The sequence below is a fragment of the Thermobia domestica genome, chromosome 14, assembly GCF_964235325.1.
Source record: "Thermobia domestica chromosome 14, izTheDome1.hap1.1, whole genome shotgun sequence".
Lineage (NCBI taxonomy): Eukaryota > Metazoa > Arthropoda > Insecta > Zygentoma > Lepismatidae > Thermobia > Thermobia domestica.
The window spans coordinates 153,164,753-153,189,241 of NC_137467.1; the positions used below are offsets into that span (position 1 = coordinate 153,164,753).

A 24,489-nucleotide genomic window follows, 5' to 3' on the forward strand; every position below is an offset into this window, starting at 1 on the left:
AAATATAAACGTAAGCATTACGTTGTACCATGTGTTTGGTCTTTTGGCCCAATTTATCCTCTTGGATGAGGGCCTATTACCTTATATGGTTATATGGTTATGTACTTTACAATATGGTTATGTACAATATACTTTAATTAATTGTATACTAATATACTAGTACAAAACATGAAAATCTTATGTCGGTGGTGCTCTTGTTCCCCCCAAGCGAAGTCTGAAATGACGCCCCTGGTTTAAATACAAGCTATTGAATAATAAGTCCAGTATTTATAATGTAATCCTAAACGAAAGAATCGGAGATTATTTTTGTAATAATAGTTGATGCTATTTATTAAATAGTCATCTACCATTAGAAAGGGTTTAATTACCAATTTCTTTTGTTGTTTCTTTGCTATAAAAATATACTTACTTTTTTGAATCTCATAATTTTAGATTTTCGCGTGGTCTGGGTCATATTCCGTACCTGTCTTCGCAACATTTTGCGAACCTCAACGAAATGGAAAAGGTGGAACAATCTATTGTACACAAATTGTACATAGCAAATTTTGCGCTTCGTTAAACTCAAACTTTAATAAAATGTTCGTAATTATCCCAATTAAATGGGCACATTCCGGTACTGACGTCTGGTACTAGTGTTTCCTCTGACGTAATTTCCGTTGTAAACAACTATGTCTTATACCTGTTATTTTATATACCTTGGTCTTATGCATGGTATTGAAGGAGGAGGGCTTGATATATGACTGTTTAGCTATCAATTAAAGTATTGACAGTTAATCATATATTGGTGATCGTTAGTTTTAGTAGTGTACTTTCTAATTTGTGATTCAAGATGAAAGTATGTATTTATCGAAGCAGAGTCTCCAAATTTTGTGTATAGTTGTTTTTGATTGTATGGATTGCCATGTTAGGTTACCGATACTGTTATTTCTTACACCGTAAATTCTTAACACGATCATCCATTTCTTTATCAAGGAATCAATGGACGATATATTTTGTTGGTAACAGATCATCGCATACTAGTAATTGGAATTCAGTTATTCTTTTAGGAAACAGCAAGGCTGGTAGTCAGGAAGCATCGTTAGTTCTATCGAAATTTCGCCCCTACTTGAATGGACATCAAATTGTAGATCTTGCCCATCGATCGTCTGAAGCCGCGCTTTCTTGGTGGTGTTCTTTACGAGATAAACGGTCTGTAGTGCTTGTAGCGGGAGGAGATGGAACCGTATCATCTGTTTTAAGTGCAATTAGCAAATTAAACCTTAAGCCTGCTCCTGCAGTGGGTATTTTGCCAACCGGTACAGGAAACGATTTGGCTCGAGTTCTTGGATGGTCTAATTTGGATGTAGGCTCTATCAACCCTTCAGAATTATTGACAGAAATTGATCTAGCGAAGGTAGCGCGACTGGATAGGTGGCAAATTCTAGTGAATGAATTTACTGGCTTTAAGTTTTACAAACATCATAAAAGCTACTTTATGTACAACTACTTCAGTATAGGGATTCATGCAAAGGTTACGTTAGATTTTCATCAAATGAGAGAGAATTATTTTGATAATTTTAGATATGCAAATTTTAATAAATTTTTGTACTTAACATCTGGTGCGTATGAAGTGCTTAAACGACCTGATTACATCAATAATAATGTTGAACTGTATCTTGACGGAAGAAAAGTGTCATTTCCTTTAACACAATCATTAATCATTTTAAATATTCCTTCATGGGCAGCTGGAGTTCAATTGTGGAACATGGGAACCGGTTCTTCATCTTTTTCTCCTCAAAGTATTTCAGATGGGAAATTAGAAGTGATGTGTGTACGTACATTGTTTCATATGGCTCAGCTTCAGTTAGGGTTTTCAGAGCCTATCCGAATAGGCCAGGCTCGTTCGATAAAGTTAGTATTACATAAATCTATTTCCATTCATGTTGATGGTGAAGCTTGGGAACAATCACCCTCAGATATATGTATAAATTATCGCGATAAAGCTAGTGTTTTGTTGAGAGGTGGAATGACTAAGATTGTGCAAAGTTCGTAATGTGTCAAATAATGCGGAAACTTTGGAAGTAAATTTTAGTTGTACCGTTTGAATAAAATGATTTGTTTTAAATTTCTCCTCGTAACTCAACCAAGTGTTTTCGTTGAATATTGCTAGTGCATCTAAATTTTGTGCTCTTTCTTTTGGTCTGGTGGGGGTACTCTTTAGTACTTTGACTAGTCAATCATTCTGGTTTATTAATGTGATAAGTTCAATACGAAATTATAGGGCGTTTATTCCGAAAATGGTCGTCCGTCTCGCTCTTCACCGCAAGCATAATAAAAGCTATACAAAATTAAAATTTTTACTTTGTTTACTGACTTTCTGTTCGCTTTCATTACCTCGCGAGATGGGGGAAAGGTTATATTGGGTTGGGAAGGTTCTAGCACACAGCTCCCCCGTATAGGTTAGTAGCTAGGCTGATTCCTTTCTGTATCAAACTTTAATATTTAATTCACATAATATTGCAGAGCGAGCGTCAGTGAGTGAAGGCGGGTTAGAGCCCAGCAGAGCACGTTGTTTTCTGTCTTTATTGCAGCTAAGTGGAAAGGGAGACCACTACATTGAAAAGTATAACTTTCCTCACTTTTCTTTGTACTTACTTCATTACCACACTTTTTGCAGTTTGGATTCAATAATCTATGGTTTTCACAAAGTTCTAAAAGATTTTCCTCATTATCAGCACATTGCTGTACAAGTTCTATCACTTAATTCACATCCACCGTAACATCTTTGTATATTTGCAGCCATGTTGACAATACAAATGCTCGTTACTTTCCCACAATGAAACCATTCTGTAATCTTGCGCGAAGTAGTTCCCTCGCCAAATAATTCCATCTTTACAACCGCTTATATATAACAAATAAACCAAAATGTTCGATCTCTTTATATATTACCAAGCACAGAAACAAGCGAATTAACCATTTCTTCCCGGTGAACTTTTAAAAAAATTTTGCTAAAAACGGACGACCAACTTTGGAACTTAACCTCCAAATAGGCCTACCGTTAGTAGAGAAACAAATAACCGGAGTTGATTTGCGCAGGTGACCTCCCAAAATACAAATTGTATGGGGAAAAATTAATGTTATTATATAAAATTTAAACATCAGACAAACGGAAAAGGTAACAAGGTCATCACTGTATCCTGACTGCGGAGATAAGTGAAGTTCAATGTTTTACTATATGAAGGTACGTAGTGAGGCTATATTACGTAAACTGACAATAGAGCATAATGTGTTAATATTTTAAACCCACCCAATATCTTAGTAACTATGCTAGGATATGTGTGATGTAATAGAGAAGAGAAAAGTTCCGAATGATTCTAGCAACACTCGATAGGTCCAAAAGACGTAACACCTCTTCGAGCTTCGGTGCTATCCTGTTTTAGGAGGGGCATAAATATGTAAGATTTATGGAGAAAATATGTGAATTGATTTCACAATAGAATTGTATACGTCAGGATCTAACTTCCCATATATATAATGAGGTAGAAATACGAACAACTCTATCCATCACGATTCTGGAACTCACTAGAGAAATAATAAACAGTTCTAATATACACTTGTTTATTAAAAACTAAATTACAGTGTAACGGTTTCAACAACTTAACGTTGTCTTCATCAAACACTAACTGCAAAGCTCGAGCAGCAGTTAGTGTCTGATGAAGACAACATTAAGTTGTTGAAACCGTTACACTGTAATTTAGTTTTTAATAAACAAGTGTATATACTCTGGTCAGAAGTGTTTATTTCTTCAGAAATACGAAATATAAAGTGTGCTCCTTATGATGTAATACTCCATAAGGAAGACATGGTGAAATAGTATATAAAGGCGGTGTACGAGGTGCTCATGGAAGTACTGCAAAGCTATGCCATGTGTAGGGCATGTGTTTTTATCCCAAGGTATGAAGTATTTTTTTTTTTTTTTCACTATTCTTATTTATGGATATAGGTCTGCCCACCTTCGCTGACGTACATACTCCCTACGAACGCATCCACACAATACTGCTGCTCGAGCCCCCGTGCTGCGCGCCTGCCCTAAATTTGTTTGATAGGACTCGTGTTTGTTAGTGGTCAGCTGGCCCAAGATGTTTTTATTTTCAAGGTGTCTAGTGTTTTATGCTTTGTAGTTTTTATTCCAACCTATACCCTCCTTCATAGGTAAGAAAACAAGTTTAGGTAATCCTGCACTTTAGTGTCGTGGATTAAAATCTTATGATTCCAGCGTTGCAACATACTAATAATGAAAGTCACGGACCAGTTACAAAAAAATTTTTGCCAGTGCTCAAAACTGAATTTCCATAGTGCGATTAGATGGTTACAGATTAGTGAAGTGGCCCACGATCGATCTTGAACGTGATCAGTCGTGACTTTTGTGTAGTTGTTTTTTTATTTATGTGCGAAAAATCGTTCTGTTCTCAAACGGAAATTTATAAAAAATTACACGATAAATTGAGACCATTGATTACAGTTCACATCTGCACAATTAGGATTATTTTAAATTCAAAACATCAATTAGCGTCACACAATCAAATGTGGTAGCGCGGTGGCTCAGTGGTAGAGCGTTCACCTTCGGTGCTTCGGGTCCCTGGTTCGATCCCAGCTCGCGCCGTGTGGACTTTGTGGTGGACAAACACCGTGCTCGTAGGTTTTCTCGGGGTTCTCCCGTTTCCTCCCACTTTCTTCATTCCACCATTTCATTCATCTCTCATCATCACTGTCTCCTTTAGCCCAACCGGCATAACCGTGGGACGAAAAACTTAAAGATTTCATTTCATTTTACAATCAAATGTGTCACACAACTAATACGCTTTTGTTAACGTAAATACTATTTACAGTAACGTAATCTCTTTAAGGAAAAAGTTTGACTCAAATTGTGAATTTTATTGACGTGGACCGCTACGGAATGTGATCCAACGTTTCACATTGAATAATGTACCGGCATTTGTTTACGTTGAATATTTACGCTTATGAATAGTGTTATTCATGAAAACGAGACGAGACGAGAGATAAGGTATTTTCGTCTCATCTCGTAAATTTTGAGGAATATCCCAAGCACCGAAGGTTTCCATTCGGTCTGCTTTAAACAAATTCCGAATTTTGACCTATTATTGGCGCCGCTCTCTAGCCTAATTTGGAAGGGAGCATCATTTGAGGTGGTTGTATTTCTGTCTGTTGAGTGAAGTAAATTGTAATTAATAATTTTAGACAATCTTCAAGGACGTAAAAATGTCCCTCAGTATGAGTGTTAATAAGTTTCCGTAAGAAAATTTCCCTCGACTGACCCTAAATTTTCCCTAGTTGTTGAATGTCTAATTCCTGTGACAGAAATTATATGATAAGATCAATTTAGCTGTATTAAAAGAAGTGTAAACTACATTTGCTTCTTACTTCAATTTTGCAAATTTTTTCCCTTCACTTTTTTCTTTCTTTTATAAAATACACACAAATATGCCCAGCTAACAATGGGTGCAAGTTATGCTGCTTTGAACAGACACACAATTGCTATTGCATTGGTTTATTTCTGAAAAACAAATAAAAATTTAAGCATTTCTATTGGTCAGTCAGTAAGCGCGAGAATTTCCCTGGATTTTCAGGTTTTATAAAAAAAAAAAAAAAATCCCTTTTTGCTAAATTTTCCTCAAACTACGAACCAGGGTTGGTTGGTTTAAACCAAAAACGAAAAATGTTTGTAAAAGTGTAAGGGTTCGTAAAATTTTGATGAACACACATTCGTGGGTTATCACGTTTCACTCCCGTATATTATTCGTATTATATTCTGACCTAAATTCCCCATTCAGTACTCAAAGAGATTATGCTACAAAAGCAACTTTTGTTCTTTATATAAGTTTATGAATGTTTCTTATATATATATATATATATAGTTATTATTGTTATGCAATTGCAATCAAGGAAAAATTCTAAATATTGTTTCGTTTTGATAATGTTTACTGTTGGTAAAATATATCGAAGTGCCGTACTTTTTGGGGAGGGGGGCACCACGACAGGCATTTAATCATAAGTATCTTTGGCATCTATTTATGTATAAATAGGCCAGAACCAAAGTGGACTCAAATAATTCGTATCTTTATTCACGTTTCTTACTGAAATGCAAATTAAGTCGTTGTATTTCTTTCACTTGGACTAATAAGAGTCATAGTAAACTAATTTGGACTAAATTAGTTATTCTGTACTCTGCAGTATTTTGAAATTGTCTATATGTAATTCTATATAATGGTTTCACTTGTGCAACTGTTTATTTTTTGTCTTTCTGACATGACTTGACGATTATATTAACAAGTATGTAAAGATCAGTACAACGTATTTTTATCAGGAGTCCTTCGTGAGTGAGTCGGCATACGTATCGCCAGTTAATCCCGATTTCGAGTTCAGATGGAGGACAATTTCTCTCGGATGTAAGCCGAGAAGAGGTTTGGTTTGGAGGCGAAACAAACTTATTTCTGTTCATATATGATAAAAACACATAGAGCAAATTATTTAAACCAAAAAAAACTTTTTTTTTTTTTTTTTAAATAAAAACCATGGTTTTTGCCAACCCTGGTTAAGGCAGAAGATTCTTGCCGACCGAACTGTCTAAAGTTTGTCTGGTTCCTTTCCCTCTAGCACGGAGATAATATCCTTGTAATTATCATCTTTACGTTACTTCATTGCTCTCGAAGTGCACTTAACGAACTATGTAATACGTAACGAATCAAGTTAAGAATCATCGCTGTTCTTATTACATTCAGCTTCGTCAAAATTTGAGCGAAGTTTGAAGTGCAGCGTTTCTAGATACAAGGGAATGACCTTGTATTCGTATTCGAAATAAACTATATTCATATTCACTCATCGAACTTGTGAGGCTTTATTAGTCATAATTTGCCATACTTCTATCAAGGCGTTGAGTTTGTCAGGACTCGTGATCTTCACTAACCGTTACCTTTACTCTACTGAATATTACAGCTGCTAAAAAGAGTATCCCGTAGGAAGATCACTACCCAACCAACGCTATCATGTAATATTCAGTAGAGTAAAGGTAAATGAGGTTCTTCCCCTAATCTTTTTTTATACACAGTTTGTACACAAGATTACAAATTAGTAGTTCTTTGTCTCTAAAACTTCTTTCCTGTAAGTTAAGTAGAATTGGACCTCCTGCCTGTTGCATCTTGGAGGTTTGAAGTTTGTTGGGTAAGAATGACCCTGCCTGTTGCAGCTAGGTCTAAAGGAACCTCATGCCTGTTGCAGTACAGGAGTAGGGTTGAGATTTGCCCGTTACAGCTCAGAGATAAGTGAGGATACTTCTTGCCAATTGCAGGTCGGAGATAGGTGAAGATGCCTTCTGCCTGTTGCAGTTCAGAGGTAGGGTTAAAAGGAGTCTCTCTCGCCCTTTGCAGCTTGGAAAAATAGGTAGGAGATGACCAGTTAACAACTGATGTCTCCTGTCTCGAGGTATTCGTTTATATAGCCATTCTTTGGAGCCAAAGCCTGTTGAGGGATTAAAGGGGTCCTCTTTGTATCTCTTCGTGTTTCGTCGGTGGTGACAGCATCTGTCGACTGCTTACGGTACTTGTCCGAAGCACGTGAGGTTTTGTTTAGTAATGCAAGGCGCTTCCAATATGGGGGGATATCGCAATATAAAAAGATCTTATGGTTCTTTGTATTATAAAACCTACTGCTTCATGGCTTTTCGCGCCTTCCTCGATATGTCTTATTCCACCGCAATGCGAAACTTATGACATGATAAAAGCATTTTTACTCTGGAATTTTTTTTAAATAGAATACAATACCTTTAAAAAATCATTTTATTCCACACTTCATGTTATGTAGGACACACTTTACTTGTAAAAAAAAACATTCCTAGGTAAAGAAGGATTTTACAGATATTTGATGTGCTGGAAATATGCTCCAGTTGTACTGGTAATTATAAAATGTCTGAATCATAGGAAGATTTTTTGTCTTTTTAAATATTGCATCCATCAGTAAACGACTGAATAAATGTTCAAATCTCAGTGCATTACTAATAATTTCTAAAGCTAGTGTCTTGTAGTCCTTTCGGAGCATATGGAAGGATGAATAGTGTTTTTAAGGTAGATTAGGGAAAGATCAGTACATCTCAAATTTTTAAAATTCAAGTGAATCTGTATATATGTCATGTCTTTTTTTTTTTTTTTCCTTCCTAATGTTATATTACCATTGAGCATCAATTGTTGCATCAGAAGTCGGTAACATTACTACTTTTAAAATACGTGATTGCATTTTTATTTCTATTCAAAATTGTACCGTTCTTTATTTAATTATTGTTTAATGGTTATTTAATGGATTAAAACTTCTAAATTTTTGTGAGAACACTGACATTATATAGTATTTTAATGTGAGAAACTAAGCACGATAAGTGTTTTCATAGTTATTTATTTCCAGGATGCTGTGAGAATAATGGCGAAAGATCTAGTGAGAACCCGTCGCTACGGGAAGAAGTTCATGTTGATGATGACGAATATTCAGGCAGTTTCACTAAAATTTCATCGTTGAAGTCCGAAAATCCCATGGCACAAGTTGTGAAACGATAGCTATGCGGAAGATGAACTGGTAACTTCATTTTACGTTATCTTTACTAAAACGCTAAAGCCTGGAGCTTATTTTTAGCTATCGTGCGTAGGGTTATTGAGTATGCGCCATATTGGTTTCATACACCATTAATTTATATGTTGAAGCTGCGTTCACAGTCGCAGAAAGAAAAGTTTCCCATTTAATCATATTCATGCGCCAAGCCGAAGTAGTCAACACAGTTGCAATCCATCTGCTTCGTTTATCTAAATATCTTTTCCTCACAAACTTCTCAGCTGTATAAGTCATATGTACTTTTCATATCACTAATGTTTCTGCCAATCTAGGAGTCGAAATCTATTGTTGTATGATATTTAATGACATGTGTGTCCGAATTTCGCTAGTTTGATCCAAAATTTTGAGGATACCGAATATGGAATTTTTTTTATATCGATTATTATTGGATCAAAAGATCCAATATACGTATTTCATTCAAAAATTTTCTTGTAAGCCTTGTATCTGGAGAACTACATATTGTGTAGCCAAATCCCAAACTGTCAGTTAACTAAGTATAATGCGCTTATTCCTTAAAAAATACGAAAACTCGATGTAAGAGCCGTTCAAAAAATTTGAGCCCCTGATTTAAAAAAAAAAAAAAAAAAAAAAAAAAACCATCCATTGTAAATATTTAAATCAAAAATTTTCTTCTAAACCCTATATTTGGAGAATTATATATAGTGTAGCCAAACCCAAACTATCACTTAACTCAGTATGATGTGGTTATTCCGTTTTAAAAAGAAAAAAATGGAAAAACCGAAAAGTCGATTTAGGGAGCCTTCAAAAATTTTGTGGTCCCTGATCCAAAACCTAATTACTGGCCAAGGTCACAATCACCCAATAGATCGCCGCAGACCCTTTATTTATTTATTTATTTATTTATTATTATTATTATTATTATTATTATTATTATTATTATTATTATTATTATTATTATTATTATTATTATTATTTCATTTCTCTCCCTATCAATGACAGCTTGAAATTTATCAAGAAAAGGACAACCTAATATTAAATCAGTACGCAAGTATTTAATAACGAAGATAGGAGTATCATATAAATCATCTTATAAGTTTAGGCTAAAGACCTGGACACCTTGGCTGATTTTTCCTTACCAGCAAACCCTAATTTCAGTTTCAAGGTCATCGTAATTTCACTGAGGAAAATTTACGTTTAATTTCCTTCAGTCCATTAGGCACAATTCGGTACCTGAGCCTATATTACAGGACGTAGTGATTTCGCTTATGTTCCCTTTTACCAAAAGAGAAGGGGAGAAATGATATCTTAACCATTTCTTCTGACTCGTCTTCCACCAGGAAGTTTACTTTAAATGACACGAAAGACGAACGTAAAATATTATTATCTTTAGGAAATGAATTATAAAGTTTGGAGATAGTTTCTAAGACGGACTCACGTTCAGAAAGGTTGGACATGTTACAGCAGTTATCTTCCCCCGTGGTTGAAGAAGACTGATGTGTCAGTTTCCCGACGCAGGTGACGGTCTGTCTTGCTCATAACAATTTCGCATATTTTCTGCTGTAGGAGCAGTGTCATGTTCTCTATCATCAGAACGACTTACGTGTGAAGGACGGCCGTAACGTTCCCTATCACGTTGATTGCGATATTTCGTCTTCCATTTCCCCTCAATTGTTTTAACGAAACCTATTATAATTGCCATTAGTTACGTTGCAATATTTTACCGATTTGTTATTAGTATTATTCCGGTTATTTCTATTAGTGATATTTTTAGCTTGTTCATCACTCAAATAATCCATTTGACAACTGTGATCTACCTTAATACTCTGTTTTTTAAGTAAAGGATTTTTTATTATTAAATTTTGTTTTAATACGGTAAAAACATACAATAAGTATAAATTTTGTAATGTTTGGGTTAAAATAGGCGTTTCCTAGACCTAACAGTTTTTGAAAGAGTTGTGTTTTTCTTTCTTTCTTTTTAAGAAATCGAGCTATGTGAAGATGGATAAAACGCTTAATGCTTCACAACAGGCAAAAAGGGGTTAAAATTGTAACAAAGTTTTACTGCAAGCAAAACTATTACGAAACTCACGGCAAGCTGGATGGTATTGTAACATTTTTTTAATGCTGTACTGTACGTAGAGAATATAAGCACTTGTTGGTTATTAGTAAACAAAGCCGTGCGCGAAATATTACAATGTTCTTATCTTTAATTATTGTTGGTTATTTGTAAACAAACCGTTTGCGAAATATTACAATGTTCTTATCTTTAATTATTGTTGGTTATTTGTAAACAAAGCCGTGTGCAAAATATTACAATGTTCTTATCTTTAATTATTGTTGGTTATTTGTAAACAAAGCCGTGTGCAAAATATTACAATGTTCTTATCTTTAATTATTGTTGGTTATTTGTAAACAAAGCCGTGTGCGAAATATTACAATGTTCTTATCTTTAATTATTTCAGCTTGCTTTGCCCAAAAATTTTTCACTGGAAGTCGAATCTCATTATAACTATAATCATCTAGACCAGATAATGTGACGACTTTGCCTATGAGTTCATTTACATTATTATACTATTGAATAACTAATAAATGCGCATTCCTCGTAAGTAAATTCTTGATCATTAGTTCAATAATTTCCGCTTGGTTAGGAATTTCAGTTAGATTATAATAACAATGTACTCATGTCCAAAATTATTGTCGGATGTCTATAAATATGTTGTTGTAGGAATATAATTTGATAACGAATTCGCCCTTTATTTCTTACAATGTTAGAATGTGTATAATCGGCAAAGACATATATGTGGAAAATTTCATGTCAAAAGAGCAGTAAATAAGAACAATAAAACGAAAATAAAAGTTTCCTGTCCATTTAGCAACATTTTGTTTTACTTATTCTAATTTTCGTATTATAACTCTTTTCCTATGAAATTTACCACAAATATACATTTCCTGATTACACACATAGTATCAGTACTAAAAGTACCCTGCAAAATCATTATCAAATTATATTCTTACAAGAAGACAGTTATAGATATGCGACAATCATTTTGGACATGAGTGTACCAAATATAATTGAGCAATGAAAGGAATTTGCTTTTATTGTACTTTAACGATCGCAGAGACATCTTGTGTGCATTTTCAACTTGCACTGAACAACTGCCTTTTGAGCAGTCGGAGAAAATCTTGGTAACATCTCATTTCGTGGACCACGGAAAAAACCACGTTTCCGGGGATTGCACCATACATACACCTTCCGGTCATCGTGTGTAAGCGAATACATAGCAAAATATCTTTGTTGTTCGCGTAGAAATTTTCTCGGATTGTTCGGAGATACGCCACTGGACTAGGTAGGAGAGCTGTGAAAATCTTAAGATTTGACTGCAGGTAATACAAGATTAAATTCTGGTAATGAATTATGAAACGAAGAACTGTTCAGAAAAACATTATGAGACGGAAAGCTAGTTGGAAAAGCCGTAGCTTCATTATTAAACATACCTAAATTAGGACTGGACTGGCTAAAATTAAACGCATTAGTTACGTTTGGCCTAGACATATAATTCCTAATCAGATTTTTCCCAGCTTTGACATGATTTACACTAAAGGAGAGAGTACAATGAAAACTAAACTTGATATCGGGAGAACCTATCATACTATTATCTGATCCCTTAGTAGACCCATTGCATTTGATAGAAAAGGATTTGCTTTAATATTATTTGCGACCACCATCAAATCCCGTACTTCCAATAGACGACAAAATAACGAAGCCAGCCGGAATAATTAAGTTTCTTGGTCTTCTGATAGATAATAATTTGTCCTGGTCTCAGCGTATTGCAAAATTATCTCATGAATTTTCCTAACAGGGTCACTTGTTCCCATTTTAAGCAGAAAAGCAATACTAACAAGCTTACCAAGAACTGTTCCACAGCAAAATCAAATATGGAATAGACTTTTGAGGTTCATCCACTGAATTTAAGAAAGTTTTTATACTTCGAAAGAAAGTGATAAGACTAATCACCAATACTTCATATTTACTTCTTGCAGAACGCTATTTAAAGACCTAAATATTCTTCCACTTCCTTTATTGTATATATACGAAGCATTATTTTTGGTCCACAAGAAAAAGGAACTGTACAAAAAGAACTCAGATAAACATGGATATAATACGAGCGAAGTCGCATCTCCAAGTTCCTCTTCATAATACCATTTTGTTTTCGAAAACAATTAAACGCATTATTCTTTAACTCACTGCTTAATCAAATTATGTCTCTTAGCACTATGTTGCTAAATCATTGCTTGTACAGTGTGGAGGAATATTTGCATACCGATCTAAATTCTGGTACGTCGTAACTGTAAGTTTTGTGCATATTATATTTTTCTATTTTTTAATTTAAAAAAATCTATATCTTCTGTATAAGGAAATCACAATATTTTATCATGATTTTCTATCATTTAGGAAATAGTGTAAAAGTAGTTATAATTTTAGTAATATGAATAATCACATCATTGACATGTTCTATACTACATGGCTATCAGCCAATGTAAATGGTCATTGAACGCAGTAAAATTCAAAATTCAGTTATTAGTTTCAGTTACCTCAGTAAGAAAAAAAGAGGTCGAGAAGAGAACTTATAATGAGGTCGTTTACGCTACGTCTCACACTCAAACACTTCGGACTGTTTACCAAACCATGCTACTTTATTTGTTAATATTTGTTAAAGTTACTACATCAGAAAGTTTTATTTGATCACTTGTCACTTTAGATTCTGATTGCATAACTTTTACCATATTCTGTATCGCTTGACTGTTATCGTTTAAAGATTTAATCTCTCTACCATGATTATTGATAAGTACAGGGATCGCTTGAAGAGCATTTCGCTGACCTTCAACTTCGTTAGTCATTTTTTAGATATAATTTTATTCTAAAGATTCAGTTCTTCCATCATGTTTTTCAACACGATCTTCTATTTCCACGTGTTCTTTTAGTTAACTAGTTTCATTTATCAATATTTGCAACTATTTAATTATGTTCTCAACCGCATCAAATAACGATGCACTGAGATTGAAACCTTTCTTAGACTAGACACCACATCATCTAATTTCTCCTTCCGGAAGCCATGAAACATGTCAATGTACATACAATCAGCAATTGATGATTCCGAATTGACTGGCTCATCGCTGTTGCGCAGTACTGGCTCCAACTTTTCATCAGTGAATGGCCACACTTTTCTCCATGTCTTTATTATGGTTGCTTTCTCCACTTTATCCTATACTTCTGCTGTTTGGGAAACAACGTCACGTAGGTTGATTTCTTTCTACACTTTCAGCATAACTTCGGTAGTCGTTTTCACATTCGTTCAGTAAGGAAATAAGAAGTGCATGTCGATAATGACGTTTAATTAATTCCAAAATCCTGTGATTTATGGGCTGAATCAGGACTGTCACAGTTGGTGGAAGAAAGAGTGCTTTATACCATCGGATTTTAAAGTCACATCAGAAGGATGACTGGAAGCATTGTCAATTATAAAGATGGCTTTTAGTAAAACCTTTTTCTTCAGCTCTTTTCTCACAGCTGGTACAAGTGTTTGGTGTAACCATCGAGAGAATATTTCTGTTCCATCCCCGCTTTCTTCTGAGCACACTATTGCACTGGTAGTGTATTTCTGTCGCTCGTGTTGAAAACAACGTAGGTTTTGGGATTTCCCGATCACCATGAGCGGTAATTTATGACTCATTTGCGTTACAACATTCCATCAATGTTACACGCTGTTTCTGTTGTTTATACCCACGAGCTTCCTTCTCGTCCTTGGCAACTAATGTTTCTGAAGGAAGCATCTTGTAAAAGAGACTGGTTCCATCAGCATTGTACGAGGCATCTGCAATTAAATGTTCTTCCTCTATTATCTTCCGTATCTTCTTTACAAAGTCTTCTGCATCTTTTTCGTTAACTGAGCGACTTTTCCCGGTGACTGTCGGCTGACGCACACCATGTCTTTTTTTTCAGTTTGATACCCAATCCTTGGCTGCTACAAACAAGTTACTGGCACCAAGTTGTTTGTTAAATGCAGCCGCTTTTTTCCTTTATTATCGGGCCACTGATTGGAATTCCTTTACTGCATTGCTGCATGAGCCATCTATAGACAGTCCAGTTCTTCATTGCCACACTTTCGCATAACCTTTCGTTTCCCCAACTCGCTCTTCATTTGGGGTGCGTACTGTCAATTCTTTCTTTTTGATGTCATAAATAGTTGATCGTCCAATACCGTTCTCAACAGCAGTGGTTTCTGTGAAGAGCATCGGTTCAACTTCTCTAAAAATTTCGAGTTCTGCTTGAGGTCAAACGTAATGTGTTTCCTTTTAGAAGGAATAGTATGTAGTCAACTTCACTGTAAGAAAGTCACAATTTCAAATACGTATGTATGGCGTTGTTTAACATTTTTAACTAACAAAATTGTTGGACACGATAATTCATTGTTGTGTGTGTCATTTCTGCTTGAGCGAGTAGAGGCCGGATGTGGGCCGGATTACTGACAAGGCAGGGTACTCTAGTGTAACACGTGGATTGTAGTAAGATTGCACAGACATAGAGAACATCGAGAAAGAAGCGAGACATATTTTTTATATCAACCAACAAGCGAATTGAAAGGGTCAAATAGGGGCATAAAAATGAGCTCAAAATGAGATTATGTGGAATATAGCGAGAACGAGAAGAGATATCGGAAAAGATTAAATGTATGAAGTACTACCCGTAGTCAACGGAAGGCAATCAGGTAGAACACACCATGCGAAGAAAGCAGAACATCCGGAAATGGACCAATCACGTGTACAACATTGTCGCAAATGACCGAAGAGAGTGGCAAGGAGCAGAAAGAAAGAAGAAACTAAAACGGAAAATACATGTTTTTGTTTTGGGTACATACGTCGCCCGTATGCGAAAGAGACGCAGATTCATCTGAATGTACGAAGATAGGAAAACATAGAAAAAGGATGCAAACGCCGTTCGTATAGACAGCCAGCGAGACAGTACTGCGCAGTGAATTGCATATATTGCGTAATGGGAACGAAAATGCATAGCACAGTAGAATGTAATAGCAGATGGTCCACATACGTAACATAAACAGCAACAGTAAAATCAAGACCACGCATGAGTATCAACATTATATCATTATGAAAATACACTTACAACATAACAGTAGCATTTTTGTTTTTCTCTTACTACTGCCTACACACATTTTCGTTTCCAACATGCATCTCATCGTTATTCCCATTACTCGTGCATTGAGATGAATCCGCGTCTCTTCCGCATACGGGCGACGTGTGCATCCAAAGCAAAAGCACGTATTTTCCGTTCTCGTTTCTTCTTTCGTCCTGCTCCTTGCCATCCTTTTCGGTCATTTCCGTAATACATTGCAACAATGTTGTACACGTGGTTAGTCCATTTCCGGATGTTCTGCTTTCTTCACATGGGTATGCTCTACCTCATTGCTTTGCGTCGATGATGGGTAGTATTTTGTACATTTAACCTTTTCCGATATCTCTTCTCGTTCTCACTATATTCCACATAATCTCAATTTGACCCTATTTTCATGCCCCTATTTGACCCTTTCAATGCGCTTGTTGGTCGATATAAAAAAATGTGTCGCTTCTTTTTCCATGTTCTCTATGTTTGTGCAATCTTATCACAATCGGTGCGTTACACCGCGTTATCCTGCCTTGTAAGAGTCTAGTGTATGTGGTTGATATACAGAAAATAAAATTTGGTTATATATATATATATAATTAATAAAATTATTTCTCTTTTTTGTTTTTAGATTGTTCCTACAACGTTGAACATCCTACATCGTGGAGCTGTATCATCTTTTCGCTTGTTTCGAGGATAACGTAATAAGGTAAGAAATAGTTTTTTTTCTCTTTCTTTCTTAAATCGGGGGGCGCGGTGGCTCAGTGGTAGAGCGTTCACCTCTGGTGCTTGGGGTCCCGGGTTCGATCCCAGCCCCCGCCAAGTGAACTTTGTGGTGGACAAACACCGTGCTCGTGGGTTTTCTCGGGGTTCTCCCGTTTCCTCCCACTTTCTTCATTCCACCATTTCACTCATCTCTCATCATCACCGTGGGACGTAAAACTTAAAGATTTCATTTCATTTCATTTCTTTCTTAAATCCGATTAAAACTACTCGCTGAGCAAAACAATACGTATAACAGTCGCTAACTACCCACTTGGCTTCATCAGACACTAGAAATACACAGGTAATGATAAATTATATATAGAGAGACAGGGAAACAATTCCTGAATGCTGGTTGGCTACCACAGGCTACTTTAGCCAATTGCCTTCAATCATAATACCAGAATATAAAACAGAAACAAAATTCGCTAATTCCCTTTCTCCCGCTGTTGACACCATATACATACATATTTAATTTACAAAATGACCTTACAAATAACGCTTAAATATGAATACTAAATAAGTCATTTATTTTGTACTATTTATTTAGTATTCATATTTGATTTAGTAAATTAATATTAAAATTAGTATGAATTTAATACACTCCTGAGAGAATTTTATACAAATCATATACAAATCATGAGAGAGAATTTTATTGACGATGCTTATATGAAAAGTAATACGTTCTTATGATAGGTAGAGTTGAAATCGAACATGGATGTAGATATCACGGCTTTTGGTATTTATGATCATGTTAGCCCATCACATGTGAGTGATGACGTCCGTGGGTGATCAAGGAAAGGAAGAAAGAATTGCTGAACTGGTCTGTGACTTATATGTATGTTAGGTAACCCCGGAAAACCTCATGTTGGATGACTGGCCTGTAAGAGATTTTAAAACTTTTGAGCGAGCGCCCCACCGGGCATGGAATACAGGACTGCTTGCACCGAAGTCGAGCGAGCTAAAATACATAATGTTTGGAAGTTGTAAAACAAAGTAGCAAAAACAAATTTTATTTTAGTCCTGGAAGAATTTCAGAATTAGGAGCAATACTGTATCTTAACGCTAATTACATAAACTTCAACTGGGGAACGAACTCGCCTCTTGCCCAAAAACGGTGAATATGCCAAGCATATAACCGTGAAATACTTGTTGAATTACACTCTACTCTTCCGTTCATTAATGAGGCTATATTTTAATACGAAACACACGAGTTTTCCGCCGGAAATTAAACCTGGGACCGCTTGCAGCCAATGCGCATTAGCTAACGATATACGCACGATTGAATATATTATTATTATTATTATTATTATTATTATTATTATTATTATTATTATTATTATTATTATTATTATTATGCGTTAAATCCACGGGAAAATCCGAACAAAGTGAAATCACTCACGCCAAGAGAGTGTACACTATCCGTTTAACTCTTTAATTGGCAACAATTGATAGCATTACCATTAAAACATTTAATTTGCTTTTATGGTTGAACCATGTTTTCCTGATCATAATTTCGTAATTTTAAAAGTATTTGTGTACTTTGGTTACAAAATACAGGATGTTTATTTCAAAGCAACATTGCCATAAAATACGTCTGTGTGTTGCTACTGAGCAGCATTGTCCTATTATGGTCAAATATTATAAGAATACTTTCAGTAATTAGCAGCAGTTTCGTTGAAATATCTTCCTGCAGAGCAAGAAACCGCAAATAAAAAAAAAAAAAAAAAACTTTCACGGAACTTAGAAGATAAAGCTTCTATAATACAAAATTTGACTGTTCCCTTGTGACGAAAATTGGAAATATCTAAACAAACTACTCACAAATCATGTATATGAATATTGTATGAAAGCAATAATGCCAATTAAATGATCACTGAAGTTATAATTCGTGCGGATAACGCAATAGAATGCGATGTTGCTTGTGAGCAACAGTGCCAAATAAAGGATTAACTACGAAGGAGCTTTATTATCGTTATTATTAGTTTGTAATCACAGGAGTTACCACTGGAATTTATTGTTGTTTTGCTTGGGGTTAAGTGCAGTGGGAACTTTAAAGACGAGTTTAACATCTCCTCGGAGTAGTGAGAGTATGAGAACCGAAATAGAATATGAATCGTACGCCGTAGGTATATGATAACTTCTCATAGGATGAAAATTACATGAGAACATTAAAAATTCAACACCTGAGGTAGGTGAAATCTTAACGGGAGATCTGAACCACATAATCTACAGCCGGAAATGAACTCAGCTCTGCCAGAGAAATGGTAAATATGCTGACCATATAATCGGGAAATACTTTTTGCTGAATTACAGTCTACTCAGTTTTCCAGCACTGAGGTTATGTAGAATGTAGTTATTATTATTATTATTAATAATAATAATTGTAATAGTAATAATAATACTTTATGCTAATCACATATAGTTCCTGTGGGAAACAAACCCGAGATTCTTAAGTGTAAAGAACGACATGAATACTGCACTGTGAATGTAATATATGCCTTCTTACATAGTTTGAACGTCGAGGCTAAGTGAAACGCTGATTTAGTTAACTATCTTTATATATTTTAACCAAAATACTATTTGAGATTAGCCCGAATGTGATAAACTCTACCCAGGAATTAAACATAGATACATCTGCAGCACAGACACTATTTGAGACATGGGGGCGCGGTGGCTCAGTGGTAGAGCGTCACCTCCGGTGCTTCGGGTTCCTAGTTCGATCCCAGCTCGCGCCGTGTGGACTTTGTGGTGGACAAACACCGTGCTCGTGGGTTTTCTCGGGGTTCTCCCGTTTCCTTCTACTTCCTTCTTTCCACCATTTCACTCATCTCTCCTTTAGCCTAAGCGGCATAACCGTAGGACGTAAAACTTTAAAATTTCATTTCATTTTCATTTTTTACTATTTGAGACATGATCTTATAACCTCCTAGAATGAGGTAAAAATATTGTTGAACCCTTTTAAGATATATCGTAGTTCTCACTACGAAATGATAGTGTATTCAAAATTCGATTAAAAGAAAACTAAGAATGCTATTTAGTTCCGTTTTTTTTTTTTTTTTTTTTTTGTATTATTTTTTTATTTTACAAGAGAAGAGGCATTGAAGAAAGCCGTGGAAGGGCCTATACGCTTCCGAGTGTCGGAACGTAGAGGGATATGACGTCATCACTTTACAAATTCCTTTTTCTTAATGAGGTCTAACTTCAACATTTTTTTCTCTTTAACCCTAGATTTCTGAAGTTTTACAAAAACAGTCAGTGGACCCTTTACTTTTTATCTGATTTTTTTCGGATCTCTTCGTCAACACATAAGGTAGGTTCAGAGGAGCTAAAGGGTAAAAAATGGATATTTCTTGACCAAAAATCCCACTTGCGCGATTATTGCTCTGCTTGGGTACATGATAGGAACATCTGAGTGGTACTTTCTGAAAGACTACTCGATTCTGAACAAAACGACGTATGAATCATCATTCTACGATAATTAGGGACGTGTCAGGATATTTTTTTTTTTTTTTTTTTTTTTACATATCCTTTTTGTTACTACTGTAATTTGGAGCGCTTTGCGCGCTTTTCCCACATGGGAAAATAATTTTTCCGCCCTTAGTATTGAAGATAGGAGATTGGTATTTGTCGGATGTAATTAGTACCACAAGTACTATTTTTGCAAGTGATTTCCAGATCTGTATGTTTACCCCGGGCCGCGCCAGAGGGCCTCAAAATGGGGAAAATAGGATTTTTTCACAAAAGAATAACTATTTTCCTCAACTTTTCCCTCCTTAGGGACGTCCGAGGGAGATGTGAGTGGTACTGTCTGAAAGCCTACTCTATTCTGAAGAGAAAGGCGTATGAATCGTGATCCTACGATAATTAGGGACGTGTCAGGAAATTTTAAAATTTTGTGGAGTGCATTTCAGGGAAATTTTGGGCGTTTTTTGATGCTCTCCCAAGAGGGGTAAAAAAAATTTTCCGGCCCTTACTATTGAAGACAGGAAATTCTAATTTGTCACAAATGATTAGTACACTATGTAGTATTTTTCAAGATTTTTTTTTTCATGTTTGTGTGCATGCGGGGGGGGGCAGGGAGCTCAGGGAACCCCAAACTTTGAAGAACGTTTTTGTCAAAAAATCCCGATTCCCCTTCAAAAAATACTCTCAGGTACATGATAGGGACATGTGAGTGGTACTGTATGAAAGCCTACTCTATGCTGAACAAAACGACGTATGAACCATTGTACCTTCTTGACTGAAAGTCAACAAAAACACCTAAAAAAAAAAAAAAAAAAAAAAAACATATCTTGAAAGGTTTAAGAACTGCGAAGATATTTTGTTTAAAATTGAAGGACTGAAATATTCAAATTTGTTTTTAGTACGGAAATTAAATATGTAAATAAAAAGTTACTTACAAAATACAGAAGAGTGATATTTTCATCTTCGCTAAAAGTAAATTGGTTTACACAAACCTCTTTCCTTAGCGTTGTTGAAAAGTTTATTTCTGCTAAAACTGTTTTGAACCTATTAGTTCAAGGCTAAAGGATCCTAGTTTTGGAATTGTTTATTGTGTGAGACGAATGAGAGGAGGGGGCGAGTTTGCCTCCCTTGCATGCAGGCCAAAAATATCCGATTCCTGATTGAAAGATGTAGGCTCTCTTTTTTACGTGTAAGGGTCATTCTATAGCGGAAGGTAACAGTTCCTTTTGCATAAAAGGAAAGGATTTTTTGTCACTTTTCTTCTTTATTGTCTGTTACGATCTTCATTTTATATTAGATAAAAAGAATTCAACAACTTTCTTCTCCAACAACTCTCTTTTTGAAAATATATAAAATCGAGCTACTTAAAAATACAAGCATTTCTTGTAGAATCCGTTCTGTTATTTATGTTCGCTTTGTTCCTCTTTTGTATTAGTGATCAAGTGGAGAACAATTTTTATCAAAGTAACTTATATTCTAACGTTAAGTTCAATGATTAAAAATTAATTTTAGTTGAGAGTAATGAAAAATTTTGGTATCTGTTTGAATAATTAAAAAAGTTTGATTTCGAAAAAAAATGAAGTGTTTGAATTTTACGTCGGCTAGGCCAAAGAAGACGGTGATGATAAGAAATGGATGAAATGGTGCATTGAAGAAAGTGGGAGGAAACGGGAGAACCCCGAGGAAATCCACGCACACGGTGTTTGTCCACCACAAAGTTCACTTAGCGGGAGCAGGGTTTGAACCCGGGACTCCATGCACCAGAGGTGAAAGCTCTAGCACTGAGCCACCGCGGCCCCTAAGTTTGCATTGAAAACTGATGGTCCCATGGTCCCACTGCATTGAAAATTGATGGTTATTAGACCTCTTGTTGAGAGATAAGACAGTGCTAAAATTTTGTAACTTAAATTTAAAATTGCTATAATGCAGTGTTTCTCAAAGTGCGGGTCGCGAGAAGTTTCTCCTTTTATTTGTGAAAATTTTATTTTGATATGTAAAGTAAGTACCATTCAGAAAATGAAAATTGAAAGCGTTTGTTAATGAGGTGAAGAATAGGTGGTTACTCAGAGACCTGCCCTGTTGTGCAGTCAGTAGAGATGCTGGGTTAGGACGGAAAGAGAATGAGTGAGTCAAAATCTGTCACAAGGTAGGGCATTACATTGAGAATAGTGTTAGCTCTGTGTTACCTTTATATGGAAAAATTAGAAATATGATTTACAAAATTTAATTGGAACCACAAAATTGTAGAATGACAATGTGTATTTGAATAAAAGTAGGTGAGCCACAAAGTACTTTTTAATACTTAATGTGAGTCGCGGTAACAACAAGTTTGACAATCACTGCTATAATCTATAAGTTATTGCAAAAATGATAGGTTACAGTATTATTTGTTGATCTTTTTCTGTGTGTTTTAAAATTCTTGTTATTTATAATTTTTGTACTTTTTCTTTTGCAGGATGAACCATAACAATGTTATGAAGACCATTGAAGATATGTTTGAAATGCAATCATCATGGCACCAACCAGTGCGAATATTTAGTTGAAGAGTGCAAACAATAATAATATAATATTCAGATTTACATATTTGTTATAATTGTTTTAATGTTAAATTAATCCTTGTTTATCTTGAAAATATATTTAATGAAGAAAAAAATGTTGATAAAATACTAGACTTGTCTTAATGAAAAAGAAAGAAATTTCTACATATTGATAAAATAAAAGAAAGATTAGGTACATAGATATATTTAAAATTCACTGTTTTATTTTACATTTTTCCCCTAGTTTTCTGAATCGGTATACGTAGAAAAAGGGAAAGCAGGGCGGAAACATTAGCGGCGAAATGGCAGGTTTTTTCAAAGAAAGGATTACACTATCTTCTTTTCTTTTATATTTGGTTTACATTACAGTAAAACTTCAATTTCCTGTTGCCCTGTGGTCATATTAGTGAAAAAATCATTCGAAATTCCACGGCAATAAAAATGTTTTTAAAAATAATTGGCTTTTAGATTATTTATTAATACCGTAGAGAGAGGCATTAGGAGTAAGTTTCATTTTATTTAATCCTTAAAGAAATGGTAACAATGTGATGAAGGAAAATGTGAGGGGTGACAAGGCTTCACTTTGGCTTGAATTTGGAGAAGATTATGCGGGCGCAGGCATGTTTTTCGCCTAGGGTATAAAATATCTTAAAGTCGCCCCTGAGGGAAAGGGAAGTTTTCAGGTAGAAGAACAGAAACCTGTTGTCTTTACCTTACTCTTTTATGATTCTGGACTTGAAGAAAAATTATGCAGGCTAACAAGTTTGTTACCTGTTTATGCCTCTCTCTTTTTTGATACTTGATTCTTTAACGCTGAGGATAATTTAGATTCGCAATTGAAAACTTCTTTTCCCTTTTCAACAAACTTAAAAAGTTCGTTATTGAATTCTTTATGTCTGTTTGTCTTATTTGCAATTTTTCAATTTTGAGTCCTCCATTCGATAGAGCATCAAAAATTATCTGAAAAAGTGACGGAATTTTTCGCGTCACTCTTACTGTTCCCGAGATATTGGCCAAAAATGTTTCGATTTCGGGAGATTTAAGGAGCCATATCTCGAGAACCATAAGTTGTAGAGAGATGAGATTGATGTTAATCAATACCTAACGGGATGCTGAATATTTTTGTACCAAATAGTAACCTTTGCCCAGTGACCACCAGTTAATGTTGGTACCAAAATATTTACCATCCTCTTCGGTATTGATCAACATGAATATCATCTCTCTATGACTTACCGTTCCCGAAATATTGGTCAAAAAATAGTTCCTCTTTCGGGAGATTTAAGGCGCCATATCTCGGGAATCGTAAGTCAGAGAGATCATACACAGCAAAAAATGGAGTGTTAAAACAACACAAAATGACTACCACTTTAGGGGTTACTTGTGTGTTAACACTAAGGACAGCCTTCCGAGCATATCAGAAATAAGAAGTAATTATCAGTAAGAATTGGCATTGGATTTTATTGTTTGCTATAAGCAAACGTTTACGCAGTGTATTTGGTTTTTATGTCAATTAGCGAGTAACCTACGGTTTTCTGTAAACGGTCACGAAAATAGTTTTGTAAGCCTATGAATTTCTGACAATAGTTACATGAGTATGTGTCCTGCCATCTGTTGTTCTTATGGGCTAGGATATGAGAACAACAGGTGGCAGAACTTACTTATGTAACTATCAGGCAATTCATAGGCTTACAAAACTATTTTCGTCACCGATTGCAAAAAACATTTTACTTTATTCGTTCTTTGACATAAATGTCAAATATACTGCGTAGAGCTTTGCTCATTGCAAACAAAATCAAATTCAGATTCTCGATGACAATTATTAGTTACTTCTGATATGCTCGGAAGGCGATGTCTTTGGTGTTAAATTAACGCACAAGTAATATGCTAAAGTGGTAGTCATTTTGTGTTGTTTTAGCACCTCATTTTTTGCTGTGT

General features: G+C 35.3%; 1 protein-coding gene across 13 annotated transcripts; it reads left to right on the forward strand.

Annotated features, from left to right (window-relative positions):
• The first annotated feature begins 630 nt into the window (after positions 1 to 630).
• On the forward strand, positions 631 to 23,011 carry LOC145670408 (diacylglycerol kinase epsilon-like). Of its 13 annotated transcripts, none has more exons than XM_081739057.1 (5): positions 635 to 3,220; positions 8,449 to 8,616; positions 11,073 to 11,212; positions 16,419 to 16,496; positions 22,473 to 23,011. In XM_081739057.1, the coding sequence occupies exon 1, from the start codon at positions 902 to 904 to the stop codon at positions 2,030 to 2,032; it is 1,131 nt and encodes a 376-aa protein (XP_081595183.1). In that variant the 5' UTR covers positions 635 to 901; the 3' UTR covers positions 2,033 to 3,220; positions 8,449 to 8,616; positions 11,073 to 11,212; positions 16,419 to 16,496; positions 22,473 to 23,011. The 13 variants fall into 13 exon arrangements, 5 of the variants coding, with proteins under 5 accessions (XP_081595183.1, XP_081595185.1, XP_081595182.1 ...); XM_081739059.1 differs by having other exon boundaries at positions 635 to 1,393; XM_081739060.1 differs by lacking the exon at positions 11,073 to 11,212 and adding an exon at positions 3,789 to 3,933 and having other exon boundaries at positions 640 to 835.
• Positions 23,012 to 24,489: the final 1,478 nt, after the last annotated feature.